A 26,323-nucleotide genomic window follows, 5' to 3' on the forward strand; every position below is an offset into this window, starting at 1 on the left:
TTTGTGACCAGCTAGTGAAAATTTTGTGAAAGATTTTATATAAAGCTGGTTTCACTATATGTGGACAAATTTAAGTAAGATAACGTTTCTGGGGAAAGAGCTTAATGGTTTCCTGGTATTCAGTACTGACAAACACCAGTTGAGTTCAAGATACTTATTATGGAAATAATTAATGCTGATATTCTTCCATGCAATAGATTGTGAACTTGATAAATTGATTTGCAGGATCTATATTTTGTCTTTTCATGGTTGGTTGCTAGATGATGTTGATTGCATTATGGGTTTTGTCATACATAATCAAGTGCTTCAATTGAGGGATTTAAAGGGGGAGAGAGGTGTACTAGGGAAAATGGCAGTGCTATTCATGAATGTGCACTCTCCCTCACTCCTTTCCTCTCTCACTCAGACAGACATGAGTGCAAATATGTCTGCCTTTCAACTTCTAGATTTCAGGGTAGGATTGGTGGCTGAGCATTAAGATTACATTCGAATTTTTCTTAATACTGTTAATAATACCAATAATTGTATACTGCATTTCAACAAAAAGTTCACAAAGCAAAATGAATGGAAAAAACAGTTGCCTAACCTAAAGTGGCTCACAATCAAAGAAAGACAAGGGCTACACCAGCAGTAGGGATGTGTAGAACATTTAGATGGCAAAACATTTTGACTTGAAACAGGCCATTGCAAGTGTTTCTAGCTCGAAACAGAACACCCTTTAAATAAAGGGCCTGTTTCAAGCTCCGAACAAAACAATCCCATTTTGGTTGAAACATTTCAGTGTTTTGAGTCCATTTTGGAGGCCTGTTTTTCCCTTGCTGATTGTTTTTCTGGTACTGTCTTCTGATGATCTCCTTGCTTCTTGGTTGTCTTGTTACCATACTAATCAAGTGTCGTGATGGGCATACTAATCAAGTGTCGTCATGGGCCACCCCCATTGGCTTGGAAGAGTGAGGAATGAGGGGAGAACACAAAATGAGAGAACTTCAAAATGTATTTAGAGCTACTGAGGCAGAGAGAGCCCTAATACTGTGCCTCACTTGCAGAACAGGATGCATCAGAGAGGAGGAAGGAAGATTTGATTTTGTGGATAAGTGGGTGATTTTAAACAATTTTTTAACCTTTCCCCCCAAATCCCCATAGGATCCTATGGGGGTTGGGGGGATAAATTAAAAATCGCCTGCATGTCCATTTCTTTTGTGGGTTGGGTGGTAGGTAGCACCCATCACGCCATACCACACAACCCACTTGGTTGTCCCTCCATGGGGAACAAAGGGGTGTTTCAAGTTTTTCCATTGTTCCCTTTGTCCAAAACACTCAAAATGTTTCAAATAGTTTTGATTAAACAGCCGGCTTTATGGCTACTTTCAATGAAACATTTTGGCTGTTTGTGTTTTGTGTTGAGCTTGAGACAGAATGCAAAATCCGTTTCATGCACATCCATAATCAGCAGTAGCTCCTGGAGGGGACAGCGTTATGTTGGCTTAAATAAGGACAGTTGCTCTCCCCTTACTTAAATATGAGAGCTACCACTTTCAAACTTGGTTCTTTACCTAGTTATCAGGGGGTGCCTGCTTTGCCTTTCTAGGGTTGTCAAACTCACTGTGCAATAGAAATAGCACTGCCTTCAGCCTCTTCCACCCTTTTATTGTTAAATATCTCAATTTACTTAAAAAACAAAAGAACTAGTTGCACAGTCTGTGGGCACAAATGATGGGCCAAAATTAAGCATTTGTAAGTATCCTTCTCACACAGTGTAGGGAAGTCATCAGTAACTATCAGTAACTTATTCAGACCTGTGTATGTATTACATCCATATTGGAGACCGTATCATTAAGGTCTGGGCAGAAAAATGAAGAGGCATAATGAGATAGATAGACAAAAGGATATGGGAATAATCCACGCTCATGAAAATTGCTGCAGGTGCTTGTTTTATCAATGACAACAAAAACGTATTGTACAAGAGTTCTGGCTTTTTGATTCATGGAGATGGTTTCAACATGTGCTGTTGGCACAATATTGCTGACTCTAGCTTCAGGCATTGCTTCCGGTCCTGCTTTAAATGAACCGCCTTTTGCTCTAAGTTGCCCTTTACTCTCTCTTTACTGTCATTGCCCAGTTATTTTGTTGTTGGTTATTTTTATTTGCAAATAGTTATATCAACTGGACCACCTTAAATTGTGCAGCAGGGAAATGCTTGAATAACAAGCAGAAGGTTGCCAGTTCGAATCCCCACTGGTACTATATTGGGCAGCAGTGATATAGGAAGATGCTGAAAGGCATCATCCCATACTGTGTGGGAGGAGGCAATGGTGAACCCCTCCTGTATTCTACCAAAGAAAACCACAGGGCCCTGTGGGCGCCAGGAGTCTAAGTAGACTTGACATCACACTTTATCTATATCAACTGTCCTTTACACTCAAAGGAGTATGCTGTGTGATGGGTAAACCGTAATTAAAAAATTAAATAAGCACCTTCTTATTTATAAGTCTCCTAAAGGAATTACATATGAAAAGGTGACAAATATTTGATTAGTGCTGGTAGTCTGTTTTTCCTTAAGCCACAATATAAAATATATGAAGATTGATTTTGGTTTTCTTTAATTTTCTGATTTCCCAAATCTTTTAAGATCTGATTTATCATGTTTGGTTTGACTTGTATTTAGTAAATAAAAAGTTAAGAAGACCCTGTTAACCTTGCATGCTATATAAATATCTCAACAGTATCTGAAATGAAATTTTTATTAGGAAAACCTATCAATAAAGCACCCTTAGTGTGGACTCAGTGTTATCAAACTTAAAAGCTTTACTTGGAAATTATTTTTATTAGAAGTGTAAATATTGTAAGGTATGACAGTATAGCTCCCTTGTTAAAACTTCAAGGGGGGGAAATGAAGGCACTGGAACTGTTAACATACTAATTTTTGCATGCCCACATTCATTTTTATATAGGAGAGAGAGATGATTTTTAAAGCTGTAAAATATTTCTGGATCCCAGAAGGATGCTGTTAACCAAAAAGAATCATATTAATTTATTGTTTATTAACTAAACAGAAATATAATGGGCAAGGCATTTTTGGCTTTTGCCTTGTTTAGTTGCTCTGGTGTGTGTGTGTGTGTGTGAGAGAGAGAGAGAGAGTTGAAACTGGTCAATTTGACTGATTCTGTATTTATACCAATTCATTATGTTGTTAATTCATGTTAGTAAATAGTGACTTTTAAAAAAAAAAGTTACATTTTTCATAGAATTTTTTTTGGTCACACATAGCTTTTCTCCTGTTGGGAAAGTGTGTGTACTTTGAACTACTGATTATTTTTACATTATATTTATTATGACTAGGTTACTTTCCAACATTGCATTCAGTTTTCAGTCCTAAATGTGGCATTGTACTGACCTGGCTCAGGTGATTCTGATTCAAGATATAAGATTTCTGGAAATTTTTGAAATCATGAAAAAAAAGCCCATATTTTTCTGGAAAAGGCAGGGGAAAACACCCCCCCCCCACACACACACACTTTTTTTTGGGGGGGGGCAGACATACAGAATATTTTTTGGAGGGGAAATCAAAATACATTATTATTTAGCATACAGTATATGTTATACCGCCAAAAATGCATTGTGGGCTCCGGTGATGCAGTGGGGAAGCAGCTTGCCTAGGGAGCAAGAGGCTGTTAGTTTGAATCCCTACTGGTGTGCTTCCCAGACTGTTAGAGATATTTGTGGTCACCTATATCGGGCAGCAGCAATATAGGAAGGTGCTGAAGGCAGGAGGATGCTCAATTCAGTGACAATGACAAAGGCATCATCTCCTTTCCTTTCCTTTTTTTGGGGGGGGTGGTTTACAATAAAATACAGATTAAAACAAAGTTAAAACAGAACAATGATAAACTCCAATATTCAGATTATAAATGCATGCAGTACTTAATTTTTTAGTGCCCATTACAGTTCTATAGTCACTGGTTTTTTAAACATAAAATTATGTATAACCTGCTTTTCTCATAATATTTGATCATGTTTGGTATATTACATTTAGAAGTATAGTTTATTCAGACAAGTACAAATCTAGTAACTTACTTTTAAATGTTTAATGGACTACATTCTGCTGAACTCCAAAGCATCCAGCATATCTATAAGCCAGTCCCCCCCCCCCTATTTTCAACATTATGTGTTGTCTGCCTCTTATAAACTGTTAAAAAATACTGTTTATGAGAAATGGGCAAAAAAATAATATTGAAAACAGAAAAAACTGGCTTACATACAGTGTAGCACCCCATCAATCAGAGAGTGGGGCGAGCATGTCCATTCTGTGTTTCCCCAAACTATGTCCTAGCTTCTATCAAGTTTGCAGAGGCTCCATTGATACTCAAGATTCTGTCATTGTTGCAATGACAAGCCTCCCATTGTTCTCAATCAGAAGCTTTTTGCTGGAGCAAAACCATGCAGTTCTTAGGAGCCATGGAAGCTCTGCGAGCTTGGTATTTTACTTATTTACTTACTACACTGATATCCCATTCTTCCTCCAAGAAGCCCTTGGTAGAAGTGAGGATGCAGTTTGATGCACAGAATGAGTGTGTGTGCCCAACTCTTGGTTCAGTGGGATGCTGTGCTGTATCTAAGACACTCTGAACATAATAAAACAAAATTAGTTGCTGTGATTCTGGATTTAGTCTCCCCCAGTGTCAAGCAAATACAGAAAGCATTCACTTTCAGAAAAAGACGGGGGAAGGGGAGAAAAGATTTTATTGAATACAATTTTGCCTCATGAAACATCATATAATCAGTATTGTTTTCTGACCTATCACTATCAACAGTTTCTGCTTCTTCTGCTCCTTGATTTTTACTATCTTAATGACTTACAAAAACTGAATTGCCTGGATTGAGAAACATCTCTCTACCTTTTCACATGTTTGTTTATTTCTTGGTCTGGTGTATTTCCAAACATAGACCAATTTCTTTCGCATGCTGCAGAATATGGAGGAATCTGAAGCAAGCATGAAGCTTGCGAGAATAAAGGCAAGAACATATTTTCTTGTGTGAAGGTATTTGAACATTTTTCTTGAACATTTAAATCATAATTCCAAAAGAAAATATCTCATCATTCAGTTTTTCCTTTTTTTTGAAAAAACCAAAGTCCTTTCGGGGGAAACAAACAAAAAAAAAGCCCCCTCCCCCAAGTTTTTTCTGGCCTTCAAATAACGAGTTCTGATCCTCCAAACAATGGCACTTGCCCCAGGTTTGTTTGCTTACATCTTCCTTCTTATGTGCCAGTTACTTCCTTGAGCGACACTTTGCTATGACATCTAAATTGGACAAACTATGGTTAGCACTAAACTCCAAGCCATAGTTTGCAAAGGCACTTCAAAGCATGGCCTAATTCATGGCTTCTGAGTTAGTGCTAACTATAGTTGACCTGATTCAGATGTTGAAGAAACAATTTTCAGGTTATAGGAAACCTGGAAATGGAGGAGGGAATTTGTGCATTAGAGAGAAATGAGGAGTAGGAAGTACATCCTTCAGTCCACATCTTGTCTAAATTTTGCCAGTATGATATGCACTGGCTCAATACTGTCTAGAGTACATTCAAAACAACATTTTGCTCATGCAAAAAGAGGAGGGGTGGTTTCTTTGATCTCCCATTCCTTTGCTGCCCCTGAAAAGAAGTTTAATTCTCGGTCTGAAGCAAATAGGCAGCTAATGAATTATGATGTGCATGTATAGTTTTGAAAACTGCTAACTGTAAAGTGCAGCATTATACAGTAGCCACCAGATGTCACTGCAGGCAGAAGATGATATCTTGAATTGGTTGTGTTTGATCAGTCTGGTTTTTTGGGGGGTGGGGGGTGGGAAGACTTGTTTTTATAGACACAGCATTGCTATTATGCAGTGACATCCTTAGAACGCAGTGCATAGACATTATGAATGTATGGGTCTTGTTATTTGATGGAGTGGTTTCCTTTGTTGAACAATACTGTGCAATATTGTACTATAATACACACAGCGGTATCTCTTATAAAACTGAAAATGTAGCTTACTGTTGTAATTTTCAGTAATCAGGTGGGCTGTCAAAAGAAAGTAAAAAAGAGTAGTCACAATGGTAATAGCTTAATGTGATAATTGATGCCAGCTGCATTAAAATCTCCATGAGGGCTTATAGTTTTTGTTTGCCTTGAAAGATACAGTGTTGTATTTCTTTCTTGAAATGACACATTCTAGGTTTCTAACTCATAAAAAGCTTGACATTGTACCAAATAACTCCTTTGCACTATTATTACTACTGCTACTAGTGGATTTCCAAAGGATGCCTGTAATTTTGAATAGGGTTTTTAAAAATGCTTTCATTTTGGAGGTGTTGTATATGTGGTGAAGGTGTTGTAAAAGAGCCACACTATTTTCTGCAATGTATTATCTTCATGGAGCTTAGATAATAACCAAAGCTATCTGCTTTATGGTGTTAGCGTTGGTTTAATTAGCAAAAAACTTATACTTTAACAGATTCAAGTAGCAGCAGTGCAGCACTTCTGTAATGTACAAGGCAAGAACAGCATCCGAGATGAGAAAGAGAAAGAGAGAGAGATTGAGAGAGATTTAAAGGGCAAACGCCTGGTGGAAAAGAAACATCAGATCTTAAAGGCTGAAAGCAGGGGCGTAACTACCATTAGGCAAGGGGAGGCGGCTGCCTGGGGCCCCCCATGCCTCGAGGGGCCCCCCAGAGGCAAGTCACATGTGAAGTGAGTGTGTGTGTATCAGTGAGGGGCCCATTTTAAAATTCTGTCTCTGGGCCTACTCCAGCCTCTTTACGCCCCTGACATCTTTGTGTATTACTATACACTAGCTGACCCGTGCGGCTGCCACCGCCCTGCGGGGGCCGAGTGCGGCCGCCGCCGCCTCGCCTCCGCGGCCCGGCCAGTCCCGCCGCCTCGCCTCCGCGGCCCAGCCAGTCCCGCTGCCTCACCTCCGTGGCCCGGCCAGTCCCGCCGCCTCGCTTCCACGGCCGGGCCCGGCCAGGCCAGGCTACCTCTCTCTCTCCTCCCGCCCCCCCATCTCCGGCGGGGCAGAGTGCGGCCGCCGCCGCCAGCGGGCCTGGCCGGCCCCAGAGTGCCAATGCCGCAGCCAGCCCCAGAGTGCCGCCATCAGGCCCGCCGCCTTGCCTCTGCGGCCGGGCCCAGCCTGGCCAGTCCCGCCGCCTTGCTTCCGCGGCCGGGCCCGGCCCCGCCGCCTTGCCCCGCCTCGCTGGGCCCGCCGCTCGCTGGGCCCCGCCACCACGGCCTGGCTCGCCGCCATCGCTCTGGGCCCACCGCCTCGCCCCGCCTCACGGCTGGGGCCGCCGCCACCTTGCTGGGCCCACCGCCTTGCTGGGCTCCGCCGCCGTGGCCCTGGGCCCGCCGCCTTGCCTCCGCAGCCGCCCAGCAAGCGAATTCTCCTGGGTGTGCTGCCAGCCAATCAGGCGCCCCCTGCAGCCCAGCCAATCAGCTGGGCTGCCGGGACGCATTTCTCCTGGGCACACCCAGGAGAATTATATATATAGACTAGTTAATTTTGGCCCGTTGAACAACGGGCCCTAGTAACGGCTCTCCTGTCCCCCCGCTGCCATTCCCCCTCCCTCCCTCATTAAGGGCCAAATCGGCCCAGCCACTTGCCCCCGCAGCTTCCGCCGCCGACCAACCGCCCGCCCACCCAGCTGCCGATACCTCCTTGCTCCCGGAACACGTCCTCCGCTTGATCCGCTGCTCGATTAACAGAAGGAGAGAGGTGCTCGCATGCAGAGCTCCACTCTCTTTAAAGTCTCTTCCCGAACTGGCGGTTTGGGCGGCAAGGACGCAAAGCGCCAGTTCGGGAAGAGACTTTAAAGAGAGTGGAGCTCTACATGCGAGCACCTCTCTCCTTCTGTTAATCGAGCAGCGGATCAAGCGGAGGACGTGTTCCGGGAGCAAGGAGGTATCGGCAGCTGGGTGGGCGGGCGGTTGGTCGGCGGCGGAAGCTGCGGGGGCAAGTGGCTGGGCCGATTTGGCCCTTAATGGGGGGTGTCAGCTGGGAGGGAGGGTCGCCGGCGGCGGCTGCGGGTGCCTTTTAAAAAATATTTAAGTGGCCTCCGCTCCGCCCCCGGCCTCCGTCTCTTTTGGTCGAGGCAGCGGCTCTGCCGCTGCCTCGCCCAGTTTACCCCGGCGCCGGTTTTCCAGCTTCTTCGAGGCGGCCGCTTCTGGCCGCCCAAGATGGCTGCCGGGTACTGGCGAGCGTGTCTCTCTTGCCCTGTTCTGCGCCTGCGCTTCGCGCAGGCGCAGAACAGGGCAGGGAGGCACGGACACACGCTTGGTGTCTGTCCACAGACGGACACCAAGCGTTTTATTAGAGAGGATTGTTACTACCTATTCTCTAGACAAACTTATTCTTTTGTACATATATTTGAGAGCTGGAGGTAATGGAAACTTTATGACTAAAATCAGAAATATAGTTTAAACCTCAGTAGTTATAGACTATGGATTTGTCTTTATAAATGTACTTTGGATTTTTTGTTTTTGTTTTGGACTGTACCATTGTCTCTTGGGTGATCTTTTGCACTCCTGAATAGATAAGGATGTGGTTCTCACGAGCAGTCAAGCCCAGGCTTGAGCAGCCATCTGCATTAAGGGATCCCAGCAGTACTGCGGTGCTAAACCCAGTGCCAAAGCCCTTCTCTTAGCTGAAGTTGAGGGCACAAACACCCCCTTAACCCAGCTCCTGGGATTGTGTGTGCTGACACAGAGATGGGCACCTAGAGCGAGGGCTGTCATAAGAACAGTCCTGCTGGATCAGGCCCAAGGCCCATCTAGTCCAGCATCCTGTTTCACACAATGGCCCACCAGATGCCGCTGGAAGCCACAGGCAGGAGTTGAGGGCATGCCCTTCCTCCTGCTGTTACTCGCCTGGGGTACTCCTCCCAGTCTCTAGTGGGGTGCGGGGCTGGGGGTGAATCAGCATGTGCGGGGCCTCCTTAACATTTCATATCATTGCAAAATCATACTGATTGATGACACACAGTGTAAATAGTGTAAGTGAGGTTTTTGGACATGTCCAACCAGTGTGGACATATGATGCATTTCTAAAGAAATAAAAATTTAAAAAGCACAACACATGCTTCACAGTTCTCAGACCTTCTGGGTTGCAAATCAACTTGAGCATAGTGCATTCATAAACAAACAAACACACTATATGTTTGTTTCAGAAGGGTTTTTTTTGTAATTTTCTGCCCTGAAACAAACCACTTATAGGGCTTTTTGGATGGTTTTTTTTAAAGCCAACAATTGGTCAAACCCACGTCAATTTAAATATACATATTCCTCCCACCCTGCCCTACATCTCTGCTCAATACCAAAGCCCTGTATCAGGTCATTCTAGGTCAGGTGATCTAAAGGCTGGGACAGAAAGGGGGGCATTTTACCCTTTTTTATGAAGGCAAAGGGCAGATTTTTCCTTTATTTATTTATTTGATTTCTCTATGGGTATGGAATGATGGTCTAAGAGGGGGCTTCAGTTCCAGACATTTTTGTAATTTTCTGCCATGAAGCAAGCCATTTATAGGACTTTTTGGATGGGTTTTTTTAAATTTAAAAAAAATAGAAACCAACAATTCGTCCAATCCACTTCAATTTAAATATACATATTTCTCCCACCCTGCCCTACATCTCTGCTCAATACGAAAGCCCTATGGCAAGCCAATCCCTAAATATTCAAGTGAGGGGGGGAGAATAACCACAAAAAGGAAATCACATCATACTTCCATTACTAAAGCTGGGCTGGGCAGAGGTTGCGCAGAGAGCTCTGCTCCTGGACAATCTCTGCCTACCTGCCTGTCTCCTTCCTTCCATCCTCAGCTTCAAGTTTCAGGGAGGCCTGCCAGGAGGCTTCTCTGGAAGCCCAGCCAAACAGCTAAGAGGCAGGGAGAGAGGAACTCTTAGCAGCTTGCCTGGGAGCCTTTCAGGCCGCACACAGAAACAAAAGATTGGCTATGGAAAAAGATAAGTGGCTGGGACTGGGGGAGAGAGGAGGGCAGGCTGCACTGCAGTGTGCCAAGAGTGGGCAACACGAGGCTCGGGGCAGTTGCCCTGGTCACCCCACCCTACGGACGGCCCTGCCTAGAGTGCCTGTCACCTGGGGGAATCGTCCAGTTGACTGTGTGCAGTGCACTGTGGATTTTCGGAGGCTGGGACAGGTCCTGATCTCCGTTTACCTGCATTGCTGGGAACAGCATGGATAGTCATCTGCGCTGGTCATGTGGATGCATGTCTTGTGCACAGCAGGGGCTCAGAATGGTCATCTGGGGAAAGGTAGGTTGAACCCTGCCTTCCCCCCAAACTGCGCATGGACGAGGTTGTGTGAATAGCCCCAAATTCTTGGAAAATACTTTCCATTATTTTGTGGTTATAGATCATACTTGTTAAAGCAAATCATAACAATTAAAATGAATTTAAATTAATAAGCAAGAATATAGAATATGTATTTATTCATCATATTTTTATACCACTTGATATGTACATCTCCAGGCAGTGTAAGAATTTTAATATTAAAAATCACAGATTAAAATACATAAAACACAATATAAAACAAATTATTGAAATTATTAAAATTAATTCTAATTAAAAGCTTGATTGAACAGAAGAGTCTTCAGGTTCTTCCTGAAAACAAACAGAGAAGGAGATGCTCTTATTTCAGCAGGGAGTATATTCCAACACCCGGGGCAGCCACAGAGAAAGGCCAGTCCTGTGTCGCCACCAGATGAGCTGGTGGCAACCATGACTGGACCTCTCCAGAAGATCATAAAAGGTGGCAGGGTTCATGACAAAGGAGGCACTCTCTTAAATAGCCCACACCCAAACAATTAAGGACTTTATAGGTAATAACCAGCACTTTGTATTTCACCTGGAAACATATTGGTAGCCAGTGAAGTTCTTTCAAAACCAGTGTTATATGGTCCCTTCATGTTGTCTGCCTGCAAGATTCTGTCCCAATTGTAGCTTCTGGACTATGTACAAAGGCAGCACCATGTAGGGTGCATTACAATAGTCAGGTCTGGAGGTTTCCAGCATGTGTACCACTGTTTTATGGTCATTCACCTCTAGAAATGGACGTATCAGCTGAAGCTGATAAGCGTCCCTGGACACAGTGGAGAAACCAGGGAGAGCTTTGGGTCCAGGAGCACTCTCAAGCTACTTATCTGATCTTTCAGGGGGAGTGTAACCTCATCCAGAACAGGCAGATCTAAACCATCTCTTGGGCTGCGAGCCCCCGCAGTCAGTACCTCCATCTTATTTGGAGTCAACTTGAGTTTGTTATCCCTCATCCAGCCCATTACCGTCTCCAGGCAGGCATTTAGGGAAGACATGCCATTTCTTGATGAGGTCAACATGGAGAAGTAAATCTGGGTATAATCAGCATATTGATAACACCCAGCACCCAACGTGCTGATGATCTCTCCCAGCGGTTTCATGTAAATGTTAAAGAGCACTGGAGACAGTATGGAGCCTTGTGGAACTCTACACTTCAGTTTTTGCTTTACAGAGCAACAGTCACGAAGCATCACCATCTGGAATCTACCAGAGAGTTAGGAGTGGAACCACTGTAAAACTGTGCCTCCAATCCCACCTCATATAAAATATAAACAATATTTTACATTTATCTTGAGAATTGTACATTGTGAGTAGTCTTTTTTTCAAAGTAAGGATGAACTTGTGCAAATGCTTTTGGATTTAAAGAATTGGAGCAACATTGATTTACATTGAAATGCTTACATTCAGATGGACAGTTGCAAATATTTCCTAAACATGAAAATTCTAAAAGTTAACCACTGTATTTGCATATACATACATTTACTATATTTGCGTATACATATAGTTGCTGTTAGCCACCTAATGGTGCAGCGGGAAAATGTCTTGATTAGCAAGCCAGAGGTTGCCGGTTCGAATCCCCACTGCTATGTTTCCCAGATTAATTAAAACACCTAGCAGCGATATAGGAAGATGCTGAAAGGCAGCATCTCAGACTGCGCAGGAGATGGCAATGGTAAACCCCTCTTGTATTCTACCAAAGACAACCACAGGGCTCTGTGGTCGCCAGGAGTCGACACCGACCCGACGACACACTTTACTTTTACAGTTGCTGTTAGCATTTCTGTTTACTTTTTGTGTTTAGTGAATAAAATGTTCTTCTAAACTATATTAAGTAACATAACTTGGGTTTTTTTAGCCTAGATCTTTGGAAACATATGGTGAAAAAAGGTACATTTGGGTACATGGCTAAACATAACATTCTTAATCCTTTAGAAAACCTTAACTGTAGTGACACAGGCAGTGGCTGGATTTAGACATAACGTGAAACCATGGGTAATCCTAACAGAGTTGTATCTAACTACTTCTGCTTGTTTTGGCAGGGAATGCAATTTTCACTGATTCCTTCTTACCTCTCTAGCCCCCTGCTCTGCTGAAAATATGCACCTGAGAGTCCCCCACCCTTAAGAGCAGACTTTTGGAGCATACAGAGTCTAGAGAGACAAGGAGAAATGGTGAAAAGATGTGCTCCTCCCTGGCATGAGCACTAGATACCAGCAGAAGGCAGGGATTTCGATATAAATGATACGTAAGAATCTACACATTGGGTTTAGTTCCCAGGTATAGAACAGGCAAAACTTGGTTCAGAGCTGCTTGTTGACTTGTGTTTCACATCTCCTTAAGACTCATATTTATAGGTTCACTTTTGTTTCCATTGTACAGCAGCCCTTGATGGCCCTGACTGTTTTGTCAGTTGTCCATGAATTTAGATACCATGAAATGAAAGTTAGCACTAATACATTTTTTCAGACCATGGTTTCAGAACCTGTTTTGTTAGCCCCCAAACCCCATAGATTGTTGGAAGCTTCAGATTCAGGCATAATGCCAAATCATGGTTTATGTAGTTTTATATCGTGCTTGGAATCCATTCAGTGAGTTGTGCCAAAGTTAGACCCCATCTTGTGTGTTCAGCTCAGCCTGCTAGCTCTGTTTCCTAGCCAGGAATTTGTTGCTGCTGTCTTCCACATTGTTTCCACTACCTCAGACTGGCGCAGCATGGTGTTACTGCAGGGTTAATAGGGGAAGATGTTCTTGAGTTCATGGCAAACGTTTCAGCAGATGCATTCTTGTTTTCTCTCCCCCCCCCCCGCCCCGGCAAAGGATGAAGAAGAAGAAATAAAACTGGAGATAAACATGCTGAAGAAATACTCTCATCACAGAAATATTGCAACTTACTATGGTGCTTTCATTAAGAAAAGTCCTCCAGGACATGATGACCAACTGTGGGTGAGTAAATTCACAAGTTGGGTTATTTTCCTTTGGTTAGATATGAGGGGACCTGGATAATGAACAATGGGTAGAAAATAATTAAGTCCCATTTTAAAAGGGTCTAATAAGAAAGTTACTTATTTCTGTGATGCAACAATTTTTGTACTAAGAATTATTAAATGCTTGATTCCCATCAAAAATAAACTTCCATAGTAACAGAGCTGGGGAGAAAACAAGGGAATAATGCCTTGAAAGTTGGATGTAATTTTGACTTCTTTAAATTTCTCATTCTTCAGTGAGAAGGATGAGAAAACAGAATTCACAAGGAAACACTTGCCATCCTAGGCTCTACAGTATATAATGCCATAACATTCTGTTGTTAGGTTTATTTTATGCAGTAGATTCTAGTCCTATGTAGTTAGACTAATTCTAGTCCTATGTAGTTAGAACATGCATGAAGAAACTACTCATTTTACAGCAGGCAGAACTGGAACGTCTACCCTGGCAATTCCCAAATGATGGGCTGCAAGATTATTGCTCTCATGCCATGAAATTGATTGGTTAATGCATGTAAAGCAGGGGTGGGCAAACATGGTCCTCCAGCTGTTGTTGAACTACAACTCTGATCATTTCCTGCCACAAAAATTGTGGGAGGGGATAGGAGTCATAGTTCAACAAAAGCTGGAGTGCCAAGTTTGCCCAACCTCGATATAAAGCTTCTCGCGAGCATAAAGTGCTGATACACTGGAGAGGGTCCACTATATTTCTATGACATACACTCTTCTGTTCTTGAGGTTCCCAATTAGCATCTGCTGAAATGAGTAATTCTTATTACTAGTTCTGAATGCATGACATGCTGGCCAGTTGATCAGTCAAATAACTATCTGACCACAGTCAAATACTTATTCCATGTAACCAAGAATATCATTACGTAGGTGGCAAGTAACACAAGCAAACATCAGAGGCTTATGCACCACCTAGGACTCCATCTTTCTTGCTGTAAGTCCCCTATGAGGAAATAGATTTGGATCTAGAAAAACAATAGAAGTTGAAAGCATGGGTGGAAAGTATTGGTTGAAGTAAAACAAATGGGACAGTGCTGTGAGTGAGAGATAAACCTAGGGAAAGTCTGGAAAATCTGCCCCCCCCTTTCTTTTGTTCAGTCACATTTAATGCTTTTAAAACACTTGGCCATTGTTTGACTGGTCCAGTGCCCAGCCCAATTCATTCATGCATAAATATGCACATATACAAAATGAACTAATCCTCTGGAAACTAGTGAAATAAACTATATAGATGCTGAACAAAATTTTAGATTATGATCCATAGGCTATGATGATGAGCTTGTGAAGGTCGTGAGAACTCCCCCTTAATAACCTAATAAACATTACCTCCTTGCAATTGAATCCCCAATAACTTAAGTCTTATGATGGAAGTAACTTGAATGATTCCGTTGCATTCTGTTCTGTTTTGTGTAGCTTGTTATGGAGTTCTGTGGTGCAGGTTCTATTACAGACCTTGTGAAGAACACAAAAGGAAATACTTTGAAGGAGGACTGGATAGCATACATCTCAAGAGAGATTCTCAGGGTAAGCAAATTAAAAAGATAGTGTTGTTTAATTCAATAAGGTAAGCTTAAAACTCTGTATTAGCTTTTTTGGTAGGCCTTGGCAACGACACCCATAGTCTTCTTTCTGTCATGATAGAAAGATGTTAATTTTTGAATGTTAATTTTTTAAAACCTTAAACTTCAGCTAATTTATAGATGACTATTTTAACACAGACTTCAGAAACTAACTAGTAAGTATTTTGACTGGATGCCTCAATAGTAAAGATGGAAAAGAAATTTGTGGTTGAATACCACTAGAGCAGAGATTTCTTTTTTCAAAACCAATTGCTAAAATGCAGTCAGAAACACAGCCAGGACTGGGCTTGGCTGCGCATGAGAACCGCTGGCAGCAACTTGGTGGCAAACGCGCCAAAGAGGCCCACCCGTTAACCGACGTTAAGGGTTTGAGCACACCCTTAACCCAGACTAAATGATCCTGTGTCAGCACTGCATGGCACCGACACAGTAGCAGCCTCCTGGCCAGTGCCAGGAGAATCCCCAAAATGTGCTGCACACTTGCATGGTCCATTATGGGATTTCCGGGGATTGGGACAATGCGTTCCGAACCCCCACCCTCTGCACTGCCAGGAAAAGCCTGTGTCCATCTGGACACACAATCCACCCACCCAGCACAGACCCAACGATTGTCTGTGAGGGAGGTATGCTTTAGCAGCCTCGCTCCCTCTGTGTCCTCAAGCCCTTCTCACTGATCGTGAGGAAGGGCTCAGTGTGTTTGTAAAATAGTACGGGAATGTGCAAACTTAAGAAACAATTTGTCTTTTTTTAAATGCAGGGGTTGGCACATCTCCATGCTCATCATGTGATTCATCGGGATATTAAAGGGCAAAATGTATTGTTAACAGAAAATGCAGAAGTGAAACTAGGTAAGTTAACTAGCCTATTTTATTTGCTTGCTTTTTGAATATTCCCTAGTTAGATTTCTGACTCAAAAGGCAGGGACAACTATCTTTAACCTCTAGAGATGAGTTATTTCTATTTCAGTTTCAGGCTCCACCTTCTGACAAAAAATTGGTGTTCGGAAACATGTTAAAATAGGGATTCTTGCCAGTCTCTACATAAAATGGTTTGTTTCTTCCTCTCGATCAATGTGTTAGCTAGCAAGAAGGAAGGTACACTATGGGCAGCCTTGTCCCCTAAGGGTGCCTATACAACTTTCTTACTCCACCTTGCCTTGGGTGAGGAAGGGGTATGTGTCCTACAATCCCATGGTTGGCAGAGCCTGAAAACAATGCCATTGTCCCAGCCATACTGTACCAAGGCAAAGGGAATGCACACAAATGGGATGGCAATCAGAAAGAATCAGTGCTGAGAGTGTCTAGGATCCAGAAAATGCCCCCATAGAGCTGGTTATCTTTATGAGGACAGTCCAGATGTTACTTGCTAAAATGTCAAATGAGGCCTGTACTGTTGCAGGAATGGGGGGAAGCGGTGGGGAACGGACTGGGGAATGGATTGGGGCAGAAGGGAGAGAGGAAGCGGCGGGGAACAGAGTGGGGTGGAAGAGATGGGGGGAAGCGGTGGGGAAGGGAGAGGGGGAAGTGGTGGGGAGAGACTAGCAGCGCACATGCTGTGCGCTGGGTCTGTTAGTTTTATTTAATCTCTGGATAACTCATTTCTGCATATTGGATTATTTTTCCTGTTTCTTCTTAATATAGTGGATTTTGGTGTTAGTGCTCAGCTGGACAGGACAGTTGGTAGAAGAAATACCTTTATTGGGACACCTTACTGGATGGCTCCAGAAGTTATTGCTTGTGATGAAAATCCTGATGCTACATATGACTACAGAGTAAGATAAACATTTAATATAGTTGTTAAGCTGTATCTACTGTTCTAGTCAGAGGCGCTCTTACCCCTGGATTTTGGGGCTGAAGTCCAGAACCTCCACAGCCCCTGGGGCCCCCTAAATCCTCTTTAGGCTGTCCCGGGTGGTGTGGTTGCTTAGCTGAGCATGATGATGCTGGGCGGGGGGTGGGGGAGAGACTCCAAAGGCCTTTAGGTCCATGCTCCAAAATTAACTAGGTACACCTGTGGTTCTACTGGCTGTAAGTTGTAAGACATCCTGTATTTGTTGTTAGTGCTCTGGAAGAATGAGTCATGGGTTTTACATTTGTTTCTAAGCAAATAACCATCTTCAGTTGATTAAGAGAAATGGCAGCTGGGCAAAGATAACCTGGAAGATCAGTGTACATCATATAAAATTTGACTTTGGACTACATTTCCTGCATGGAAAGCTTCAATCACATGTTTGTTATATGTTGCTTCCTATACAAACACTTATATTTCTGTCTTTATGCATATGTAGCGTCACAGTATACATTCATAAGATGAAATGGAAGTATATACATCCATCAAAGTATGTCCAAATAGAGGATTCACACTTCTTTCCTATTTGCTGGTCAATGACCGAATAAACTTATAACTCAACACTTCTTTCCTAATTGGGAACTTTCTGTGGGAGAAATGCCATGTTGCCCTTAAGCCAAGTTGCCATCTTAAAAAAAGCATGTCATGCCTGAGATTTTTTTAAAAAAAAATTAATATAGGTTTAGAGATAAGATTATTGGCAAGATATGGTTAGTTGTGACTTGATTTTTCATATGATGATCAATATCAGCAGCAAACACCAAACTTTAAGGGTATTGAAGTTAAACAATCAAGTTCTTGAAATCAGTTTCCTTCACATTCTTTGAAGCTAGGTTTCAAAGCAGCTTTCGAAGCAGCTTTTTGGAAATCTCCAAGCACCTCTTAGCTTGTTTTTAGGCAACCACAGGGGGGAGAGATGATAAAATTTTGAAAAATCTTATTGCTAGTAGGAAAGCATTAGTCTGAGCCAATTGAGGCACTTGAAAGCTTTCATTACCTTTGAGAAAAAAGATCTTAATTCAGGCTAGATACCATTTTTTAAAGCTTGCTTAAAGTGGTGTTCTTAAGAGTTGTTAGTAGGGATTTTTTTTAATCAATGTATGTGAGAGATGAGTTGTGCAGCCGAAGTGGACTGAAATTTAGAGTAACGAATTCGCTTATACAGGAGAGAGGGACGTGAAAGGAAATGGCTTAGGGTGAAAAGAGGACTCGTTTAAGGAGTAAAGGTAAAATGTGCCGTCAAGTCGGTGTCGTAACGTATGTAACGTATATGCTTGGCATTTGAGGCCAAACAATCTGTGTATCAGCCTTCCAAACACTGCCCCAAAGCCTTCCCTCACCGCCCCTTGTGAGTTGATATTGAAATAAGAGCTTCAAGTTTGTGAGAAAGGATGGACTTGCCATGCTTACCAAAGCAGTGGTCACTTGCTATGGCAAATGAATGTATGTAAGTGACCCAGGAACAAGGCAGAACCACATGGTGGAGTTAATTCTTTGAACTGCATTGAAACAGATATTCTTGTGATGGGGCGGGGGCTGCTGAGGAGTTGTTGCTTCCCTCTGAAGGATGTGGAGTCCCACTCTTGGTGTGTCCTTGCCAGAGTTATGCAACTGATGAGACTCAAGAATGTTTTGTTGTGATCATGTAGAACAAGGCTGCTCAACTCTAGTCCTTGTGCAGATGTTGGCCTACAACTCCCACAATCCCTGACTATTGGCTACTGTAGCCGGAAATCATGGAAGTTGTAGTCCAAAAACATTTGGAGGGCCAAAGAGGAGCAGCCCTGATGTAGAAGAACAAGTTGACTAAGGCTGCCAAGCATGGTCTAAAGTTGCTTTGTCTTTCCAAAAACACAATGATGATGTTCAACAGGCTACATTTGACTGTTTAAAACTAACTATTCTGATGGTTAAAAAGTCAATTTAATGTTTTGTGTGTAGTGATGGTGATGGTGATAAATATAGAGTGTGAGAGTGTGCATGACAAGTGAAGAAAGAAAATTAATCCGTTTCCCCAGACACTGAAGTCTTGTGATTCTGGAGTTCCGCATTTTTAGATTGTGAACCCTTTGGGGACAGGGGTCCAACTTATTTATTTATTATTTCTCTGTAAACCTCCCTGACCCATTTTTGGAAGAGCGGTATAGAAATCAAATTAATAATAATAATTTAGTACATCTCTGACACGGAAGAAAAAATGGATAATGTGTTTGCTAACATAGGGTCTCTCGCTTTGCAGAGTGACCTTTGGTCATGCGGCATTACAGCCATAGAGATGGCAGAAGGAGCTCCCCGTAAGTGATATGTATCAATTTTCTGTGGGGCTAGTTTTAGTTAGAAACCTATATTTTGAGTTACTCTTTGCAATCTAAATGTATACTTGAGATTTCTGAAAACACAATGTGAATTTCTGTTAGCTTCCATTCTAACCACATCCCTGACTGCAATGTAAATATAAATTTCTATAATCAGTAGTGCTACTTTCCATATAACACTTTGCCAGATAATTAATATGCAGTGCTTGTAGTTGTTCTTGGATAAAACAGGACAATAAGAAAAACCTTGAAAAATTGAGTTATTGGATCTGTATAAGTTTTTTGATGTGAGCAACATTAGATCTTGGAATGAAGATGTAGGGATCCCAGTGCCTTGTGCATACATGGCATTACAAGGCATATTGTAATGGACATCCTTACCAAGAAAATGGATTTAATATTTTCATCTCTTAATTTCTTTGGCTTATGTGAAATAGTAACTTACATTATCAACTCAGGCATTTTGTGTAACATGTGTCTCAGAGATAAGGTTATAGTATTCTGAGTATGTTTATAAATGTGATTGTGATTCTAGTCTTTTTTTGTAGTCACTGATAGTTCCACCATCTTTAGTTTGATATTGCAAAATACTTGTAGACATTAAATTGAAAATTAACTGTGCAATACATTTTGTTTCTAGCCCTCTGTGACATGCATCCAATGAGAGCCCTGTTTCTTATTCCCAGAAATCCTCCTCCACGGCTAAAATCTAAGAAATGGTATGTGTCTGCTCCCTTCTCTCCCACCTATCCATTATGGGAATATATTTTTGTTCTGGCACCACACTTCCTTCCCCCGCCCCCAGGAAACTGTTTTCCCCATAAACCAGAAAAATAAATTTCAACTGGTTGATATGTTTTCTGTACTACTGAGTCAAAGCCCTAAGTGAGGAGTTCACAGATTAATTTTTCTTGATAACTTTTTCTCTAATATATAGAATGAAGAAGATACATTGTTGACAAAGCATCATCTTTTCAGATGGCAAAATTTTCAGCCTTTGAAATTGTCCGTTTTATTGCTTGCACAGATTAATTTCTAACATAAGATTGCAAGGCACCACTGACTGCTAGTGTCAACACTGAAAATGGTTTGGATGATACTATATGTGGTGGGCTCTACCCACCACACAATGAGGAGAATGAGCTATTCCACTACATATAATCATGTATCTTCTGAACTATCCCTCACCTGCAATTTAAAGACTAAAGTTAAATCATGCATGAGAGTGGTTCATATGGTCTGGCCTAACCTACTTCACAGGGTTGTTGTGAGGAGAAACTCAAGTATGGATATAAATGTGATGGTGATGATGATGATGATGATGATGCAATTGTGGGATGGCACATCAGGAGGTGAGGCAGGATGTGTGCGCACATGCTACTCACTGCAGGATTAGAAGGGCTGGTCAGAGAATTTTGTCCAAACTGGACCCTGTGTGTTTAAAACTCAGGAAAGTCTTTACTGTAATTATGTCGAATAATAAATAATAATTTTTATTGTCCTAGTGATAGCACTCAGATTTGTTTTCATAAAGAGCTAATTCTTTCATTGCTTTTGGACGTACTGAATTTCATATGGTGGTTATATTGTGTGAACATGCCCTTAAGTGATGTGAGTTACTCTGTCAGGCCAAACTTTATTTTCAGCTCTCATTTTGACAAGGACAATACTAGTTCTTGTCAAATTAGGACATATTCAAACAACATGTTGGCCACACAAGATTTAGATGGCAGATTCACCGTGTGATTACTTCTTTATGTACAGAAGAAATGTAGGAAACAGATCTAAGGAAGCTAACAAGCCTGCTTTTGCTTTAAAAAAAACCCAGCACCACCATTTTTTATATCCTGCTCTCCTTCCAAGGAGCCCAGAGCGGTGTACTACATACTTGAGTTTCTCCTCACAACAACCCTGTGAAGTAGGTTAGGCTGAGAGAGAAATGACTGGCCCAGAGTCACGCAGGAAGTATCATGGCTGAATGGGGATTTGAAATCGGGTCTCCCCGGTACTAATCCAGCACTCTTAACCGCTATACCACGCTGGCTCTTCAGCCTGGGTGGAGAACATATTATTTGAGAGTAGTAAGATTCAGTTGTTCTTTTGTACTTCGGATTACCTATTTGTTTCTTGACCTAAATGTACTTTTGTGGACATTTTGGCAGTTACAGAAAAGAACACCATGTTGATTGGTTACATTTGAGACTGTAAGCTTTATAGGGGGGGGGGGGGTGTAGGGTGTGTAAAGGTAAAGTGTGCCATCAAGTCTGTGTCGACTCCTGGTGACCACACAGCCTGTGGTTGTCTTTGGTAAAATAAAGGAGGGATTTACCATTGTCATCTTGCACACAGTATGAGATGATGTGTACACAAATAAAACCATAGTAGCCATTATAGTTTGAATTAATATTCCATTGTTTGGAATAGAGTGTGTGTGTGTGTGTGTGTGTGTGTGTGTGTTGGTGGTTTCCTGCCTAAAGTGCAAATATATCTATATGAGTTAACTAGAATGGGTGCACATGTAATTTAAAGCTTATTTCCTTACCAAACCAAAAAGGCAATCCATTTGAACTTCATTGCTGCCTTGATCTTCTGCTTGTAAAAGGGTTACTTTCTAAATTGGTGTAGCACTTTTGTTTGTGAGTCAATCAGAAAATGGAAAAAAGTTATCTGTTATAATATGTTTGTTCAGAAGTAAATCCTGCGGAGTTCAATGAAGATCCCATGAAAGTGTACCCAGGATTGCAGCCTTGTTCCCATTAAAACTCTTCACTAATCCAGATACATAAAAGCATAATTTGCTATGGCTTGTGAAGTAATGGTCCTCATGTTTTCTGTTGCATTCTTGTGACCTTGCTAACTCGGCTTATCAGAGTTGAATCCTACCCATTTTTAGGGCTATGCCAAATAGATTCTTAGCTGGAGAAATAACTCAAAATGTGTGTGTTTACTTTTTTTGCTTAGGTCAAAAAAGTTCTTTAGTTTTATAGAGGGCTGTTTAGTGAAGAACTATATGCAGCGGCCTTCTACAGAGCAGCTTTTAAAACATCCATTTATACGTGATCAGCCAAATGAAAGGCAAGTCCGAATCCAGCTTAAAGATCATATAGACCGAACCAGGAAGAAGAGAGGAGAGAAGGGTATGTGATCATTTGGAAACAACTGTTCAAGTATGTATGTGTGGTGCTTTATGGTTTAGGTTCTATAGTACCTACAGTACATTAACTGGACCTGTGTACAAATTAGAATTGGACACAGCCCCTGCCCTAAAATTAGACTGATCATACAAGGGAAGGGGAATGGAAGAAAAAGGCAGAGGTAGATTAGACCAGGCTTCCCCAACCTGCGGGCCTCCAGATGTTGCTGAACTCCAACTCCCAGCATCCCTAGACACAATTTATTGTGGCTGGGTATGCTGGGAGTTGTAGTTCAGCAACATCTGGAGGCCCACAGGTTGGGGAAGCCTGGATTAGACAATTCTAAAGTGAAGGGTTACATTAATAGCTATTTACATCTTGTTGGGGCATGGTGATCTTGTTGGTATGCAAGTTATGTAATGGCTGGGAATGCTTAAGGTAATACCATTCAGTATTACCTTATGACTTGGTAATACAAATTCTAGCTTAAATTGTGTAATTTTTATAGTCGTTTTAATGAAAGGCGGTATACAAATTTAACAATGAATGAATGAATGAATGAATGAAAAGTTTCTTGAGCATGCTGTGCCACATGTAAAATTTTGAAATGGAAAGGAATAGAATTAAAATTGGGTTTGATATGGCATGGCAGTTTACTATTTAGCGCCAAAATTCCACTAGGCCCATCTGAAGTAGTGCTTTGGATGCCAGCACTAATGCTTATCTTTTACCTTTCCCAAGTGCTGAAATGGTAATTTGGGCAGAGCTGAGAAATTTTGGTAAAGTGGAACTGAGTAATAGTAGGAAAGTCAAAGTAACTGGTAATAGTAGAAGAGTGAAAGTCTGGGATTTTGCATTGAATATTTGTTGGGTAAATATGATTTGAATTCCCAATAATATACGTGTTTTATCTGGAGTGTTTTGACACGCTTCAGCAAAGTTTTTGTTGTGAGAATGAAGGCGCACTTAATGTATAATGGTGGTTCTCTTTGAAGCATGAACTGGAGGCAGTTTCTTTGGAAAATGCTTTGGAAAGTGTGTCACCACCCCTTTCATATTATAACTAGATTCTAAACCAAAAATGATTACAGTTTTAATTATTGTATTTCAGTGCTTTCCAAAAAGTGTTGTGTTGATAAAATAACTTTTGCATAGAACTCGTGTGCTGCTTAGAATCTATTTCTTTAAAAGAATTGTTGTCATGGCTGTTGTCTCTCCTTCTCTTCACTAGATGAAACAGAATATGAGTATAGTGGAAGTGAGGAGGAGGAGGAGGAAGTGCCTGAACAAGAAGGAGAGCCAAGGTAGGCCCAATAACAACAACAAATATTTATATACCACTTTTCATCAAAAGTTTCCAAAGCAGTTTTACATAGAGAAATAATAAATTAAAAAATACGACGTGTCTTAGGAGATGTAGGGAAACCAGTTTAAATTCTATGAGCTTTTGAAGCATGTCTTGCTTTTGAAAGAGAAGGCTAGAATCATAATTATGGAGTCATGCTATAGTTTAATCTTTGTGGGGGGCTGTTCTGACGTTTTTGTCAGGACTCCTTTTGGATTTCTCTTCGGCTGAGTGCTTGTTACAGTTTGGCAATTTGGGTGCTGGTTGAGACTTGGGGAGCCCAGCTAGATCTCTCTGCTCTGCTGTGAAGCTTATTTGCTAAGTCTTTGTCTAACCCTCCTTACAAGGGTGAAGATTAAAATGCTGTTTCTAAAATCCCTTTGAGGAAGTACATAATATTACATGACAATTGCGGTTTAATGTAAGCAAGTGTATATTGGGGCAAAAAACTCCAGCTTCACATATACACTGATGGAGTCTGACGACTGACCAGGAGAGAGAGAGATGAGAGGGGGGTTGTAGTGGTCAACTCATTGAAAGTGTCGACTCAGTGTACCTCAGCTGTAATATAATTAGGAAGGGGATTGAAAATAACAGTGCTTATAATATAATGCCACATTATATGGTGCAGCCACATTTGGAGTACTATGTACAGTTTTTTTGTCACTGTAACTTGAGGACATTGTAGAAGGTGCAGAAGAAGAAGGTAACCAAGATGATCAGGGGCCTGGAGAACCTTCCTTATGAGATAAGGCTACGACATCTGGGGCTTTTTTAGTTTGGAAATGAGGTGACTACAGGGAGAAATGATAGAGCTTTATATAATTAGGCATAGAGTAGAGAGAGTGAAGAGAGAGAAATTTTTCTCCCTCTCTCACAACACTAGAATCAAGGGCCTTCGCATGAAACTGATTGCCAGAAAATTTTGGATCAACAAAAGGAAGTACTTTTTCACACAGCACATAATTAATCCATGGAATTCTCTGCCCCATGATATGGTGATGGCCACTAGCTTGGGTGGCTTTATAAGGGGCTTAGACAAATTCATGACGGTTAGGTCTATCAGTGGCAACTTAGTCTGATGGCTATAGGCCAGCTCCAGCCTCAGAAGCAGGATGCCTCTAAATACCAGCTGCAGGGGAGCAACAGCAGGAGAGAGGGCACACCCTCATCTCTTGCCTGTAGGCTTCTCAAAAGCATCTGGTGCGCCTCTGTGGGAGACAGGATGCTGGACTTAGATAGGCCTTGGGTGTGATTCAGCAGGGCTGGTATGTTCCTGTCTAACACGACAGAAGCAGTGGCCTCATTTCTCATTATGAGGAAACTTCAAATAATATTAGCTTGCTCATTATGAAGAGTTTGAAAGGCCCAAACATACTATTCTGTAGCAGAGGAGAATGTTGCTTGCATTGTGACTTGACACATCATAAATACCTCAAAGCACCAAGATACTCAATGCATCTTAATGCTGTAATTATTGAATACTAGCTGTATGTCTCTGTATTCACTTTTCCTTAAGAGAAACATCCAGCTTTTTGTTAATAGTTCTGAACAATATTGATTATATTCCGATTTTTGCCAATCTGACTCTTCCCCCTTCCACGTAACTGCATTTTCAATTATCCCATTGGAAATAAAAGAAAGATTTGAAATGACAATGTTTCCAACAGCATATATTAACAATTTACTCTTAACATTTTTTTGGATTTTTTATAACTTTCCTGTTGTTCTTCCAGTTCTATTGTTAATGTGCCTGGAGAATCTACTCTCAGACGTGATTTCCTGAGATTGCAACAGGAAAACAAGGAACGCTCTGAAGCTCTTCGGAGACAACAGCTGCTACAAGAACAGCAGCTACGAGAGCAAGAGGAGTACAAGAGGCAGCTGCTGGCAGAGAGACAAAAGCGCATTGAGCAGCAAAAAGAGCAGAGGAGGAGACTAGAAGAGGTACACAGACGAAGATTAAAAGGCTTCTGTGTTCATCTTTTGTCCAAGGGCCAATGAGTATGAAATTGTGCCAGACATTAGAGCTCCTGAATTCATAAGGTATCCTTATGTAGGTCCTCCTCCAAACTTCAAGACTTGCTGATTAGCATTTATAGCAGCAGCAGCAGTGTATAGCACTTCAGTTATCAAAGTGCTACATATGTGTAACCTTAGTTGCGCAGCTGCAATATGGAAACTACCTCACAACTACCCTGTAAGGTAGTTTGCATATTGCAGCTGTATGGCTGAGGCTAAAAGGGCTTTCCTAAGGATAAAGTGACTTGCCTAAGGCCAACTAGTGAGTTTGTGGCAGAGGTGAAATTTGAGCCAGGGATTTCCTCATTCATAGCTCAGTCTTCTAGTAACTATATTATATACACTGTCTAATGTCATCCAACTACAATTCAAAGGCAGGAAGTCTAGGTGTTACGAATCACCAGATTGAAAAGGAGGTTCTGGTTGCTATGTAGATTCCCTTATATACTCCAGCATTTGAACTTGGCCCAAGCCTGATGGCTGTCAAGCTATTTTCCTCAGGTGATAGTAGTAGGCTCCTGAACAGTAGCACCATAAGACCTGGTACAGAACGTACCAGAGGTGAGGAGAAATCCTAGGCTAAAATTGCCCTAAGTAGTAAACTTTCATCTGACTTGAGCTTCTAAGTGATGAGTGATCACATTTCTGGGCGTGAGCAATCACATTTACTGTTATTGCAGCAGTTTCCTTAAATTGCTTGCTTTTTTCATGTTTTGAGAGTCAGGCTT

General features: G+C 41.8%; 1 protein-coding gene across 4 annotated transcripts in view; it reads left to right on the forward strand.

Annotated features, from left to right (window-relative positions):
• Positions 1 to 26,323, forward strand: part of MAP4K4 (mitogen-activated protein kinase kinase kinase kinase 4) — a 231,311-nt gene that overhangs the window by 139,176 nt on the left and 65,812 nt on the right. For all 4 annotated transcript variants that reach the window (XM_053306630.1, XM_053306631.1, XM_053306632.1 and 1 more), the window contains exons 4-12: positions 13,179 to 13,304; positions 14,765 to 14,875; positions 15,689 to 15,779; positions 16,572 to 16,702; positions 19,019 to 19,073; positions 19,735 to 19,813; positions 22,056 to 22,231; positions 23,460 to 23,532; positions 25,310 to 25,520. In XM_053306630.1, coding sequence (XP_053162605.1) covers positions 13,179 to 13,304; positions 14,765 to 14,875; positions 15,689 to 15,779; positions 16,572 to 16,702; positions 19,019 to 19,073; positions 19,735 to 19,813; positions 22,056 to 22,231; positions 23,460 to 23,532; positions 25,310 to 25,520 — 1,053 coding nt within the window. The remainder of the gene's footprint in view (positions 1 to 13,178; positions 13,305 to 14,764; positions 14,876 to 15,688; positions 15,780 to 16,571; positions 16,703 to 19,018; positions 19,074 to 19,734; positions 19,814 to 22,055; positions 22,232 to 23,459; positions 23,533 to 25,309; positions 25,521 to 26,323) is intronic.

This window comes from Hemicordylus capensis, chromosome 3 (genome assembly GCF_027244095.1).
Source record: "Hemicordylus capensis ecotype Gifberg chromosome 3, rHemCap1.1.pri, whole genome shotgun sequence".
Lineage (NCBI taxonomy): Eukaryota > Metazoa > Chordata > Lepidosauria > Squamata > Cordylidae > Hemicordylus > Hemicordylus capensis.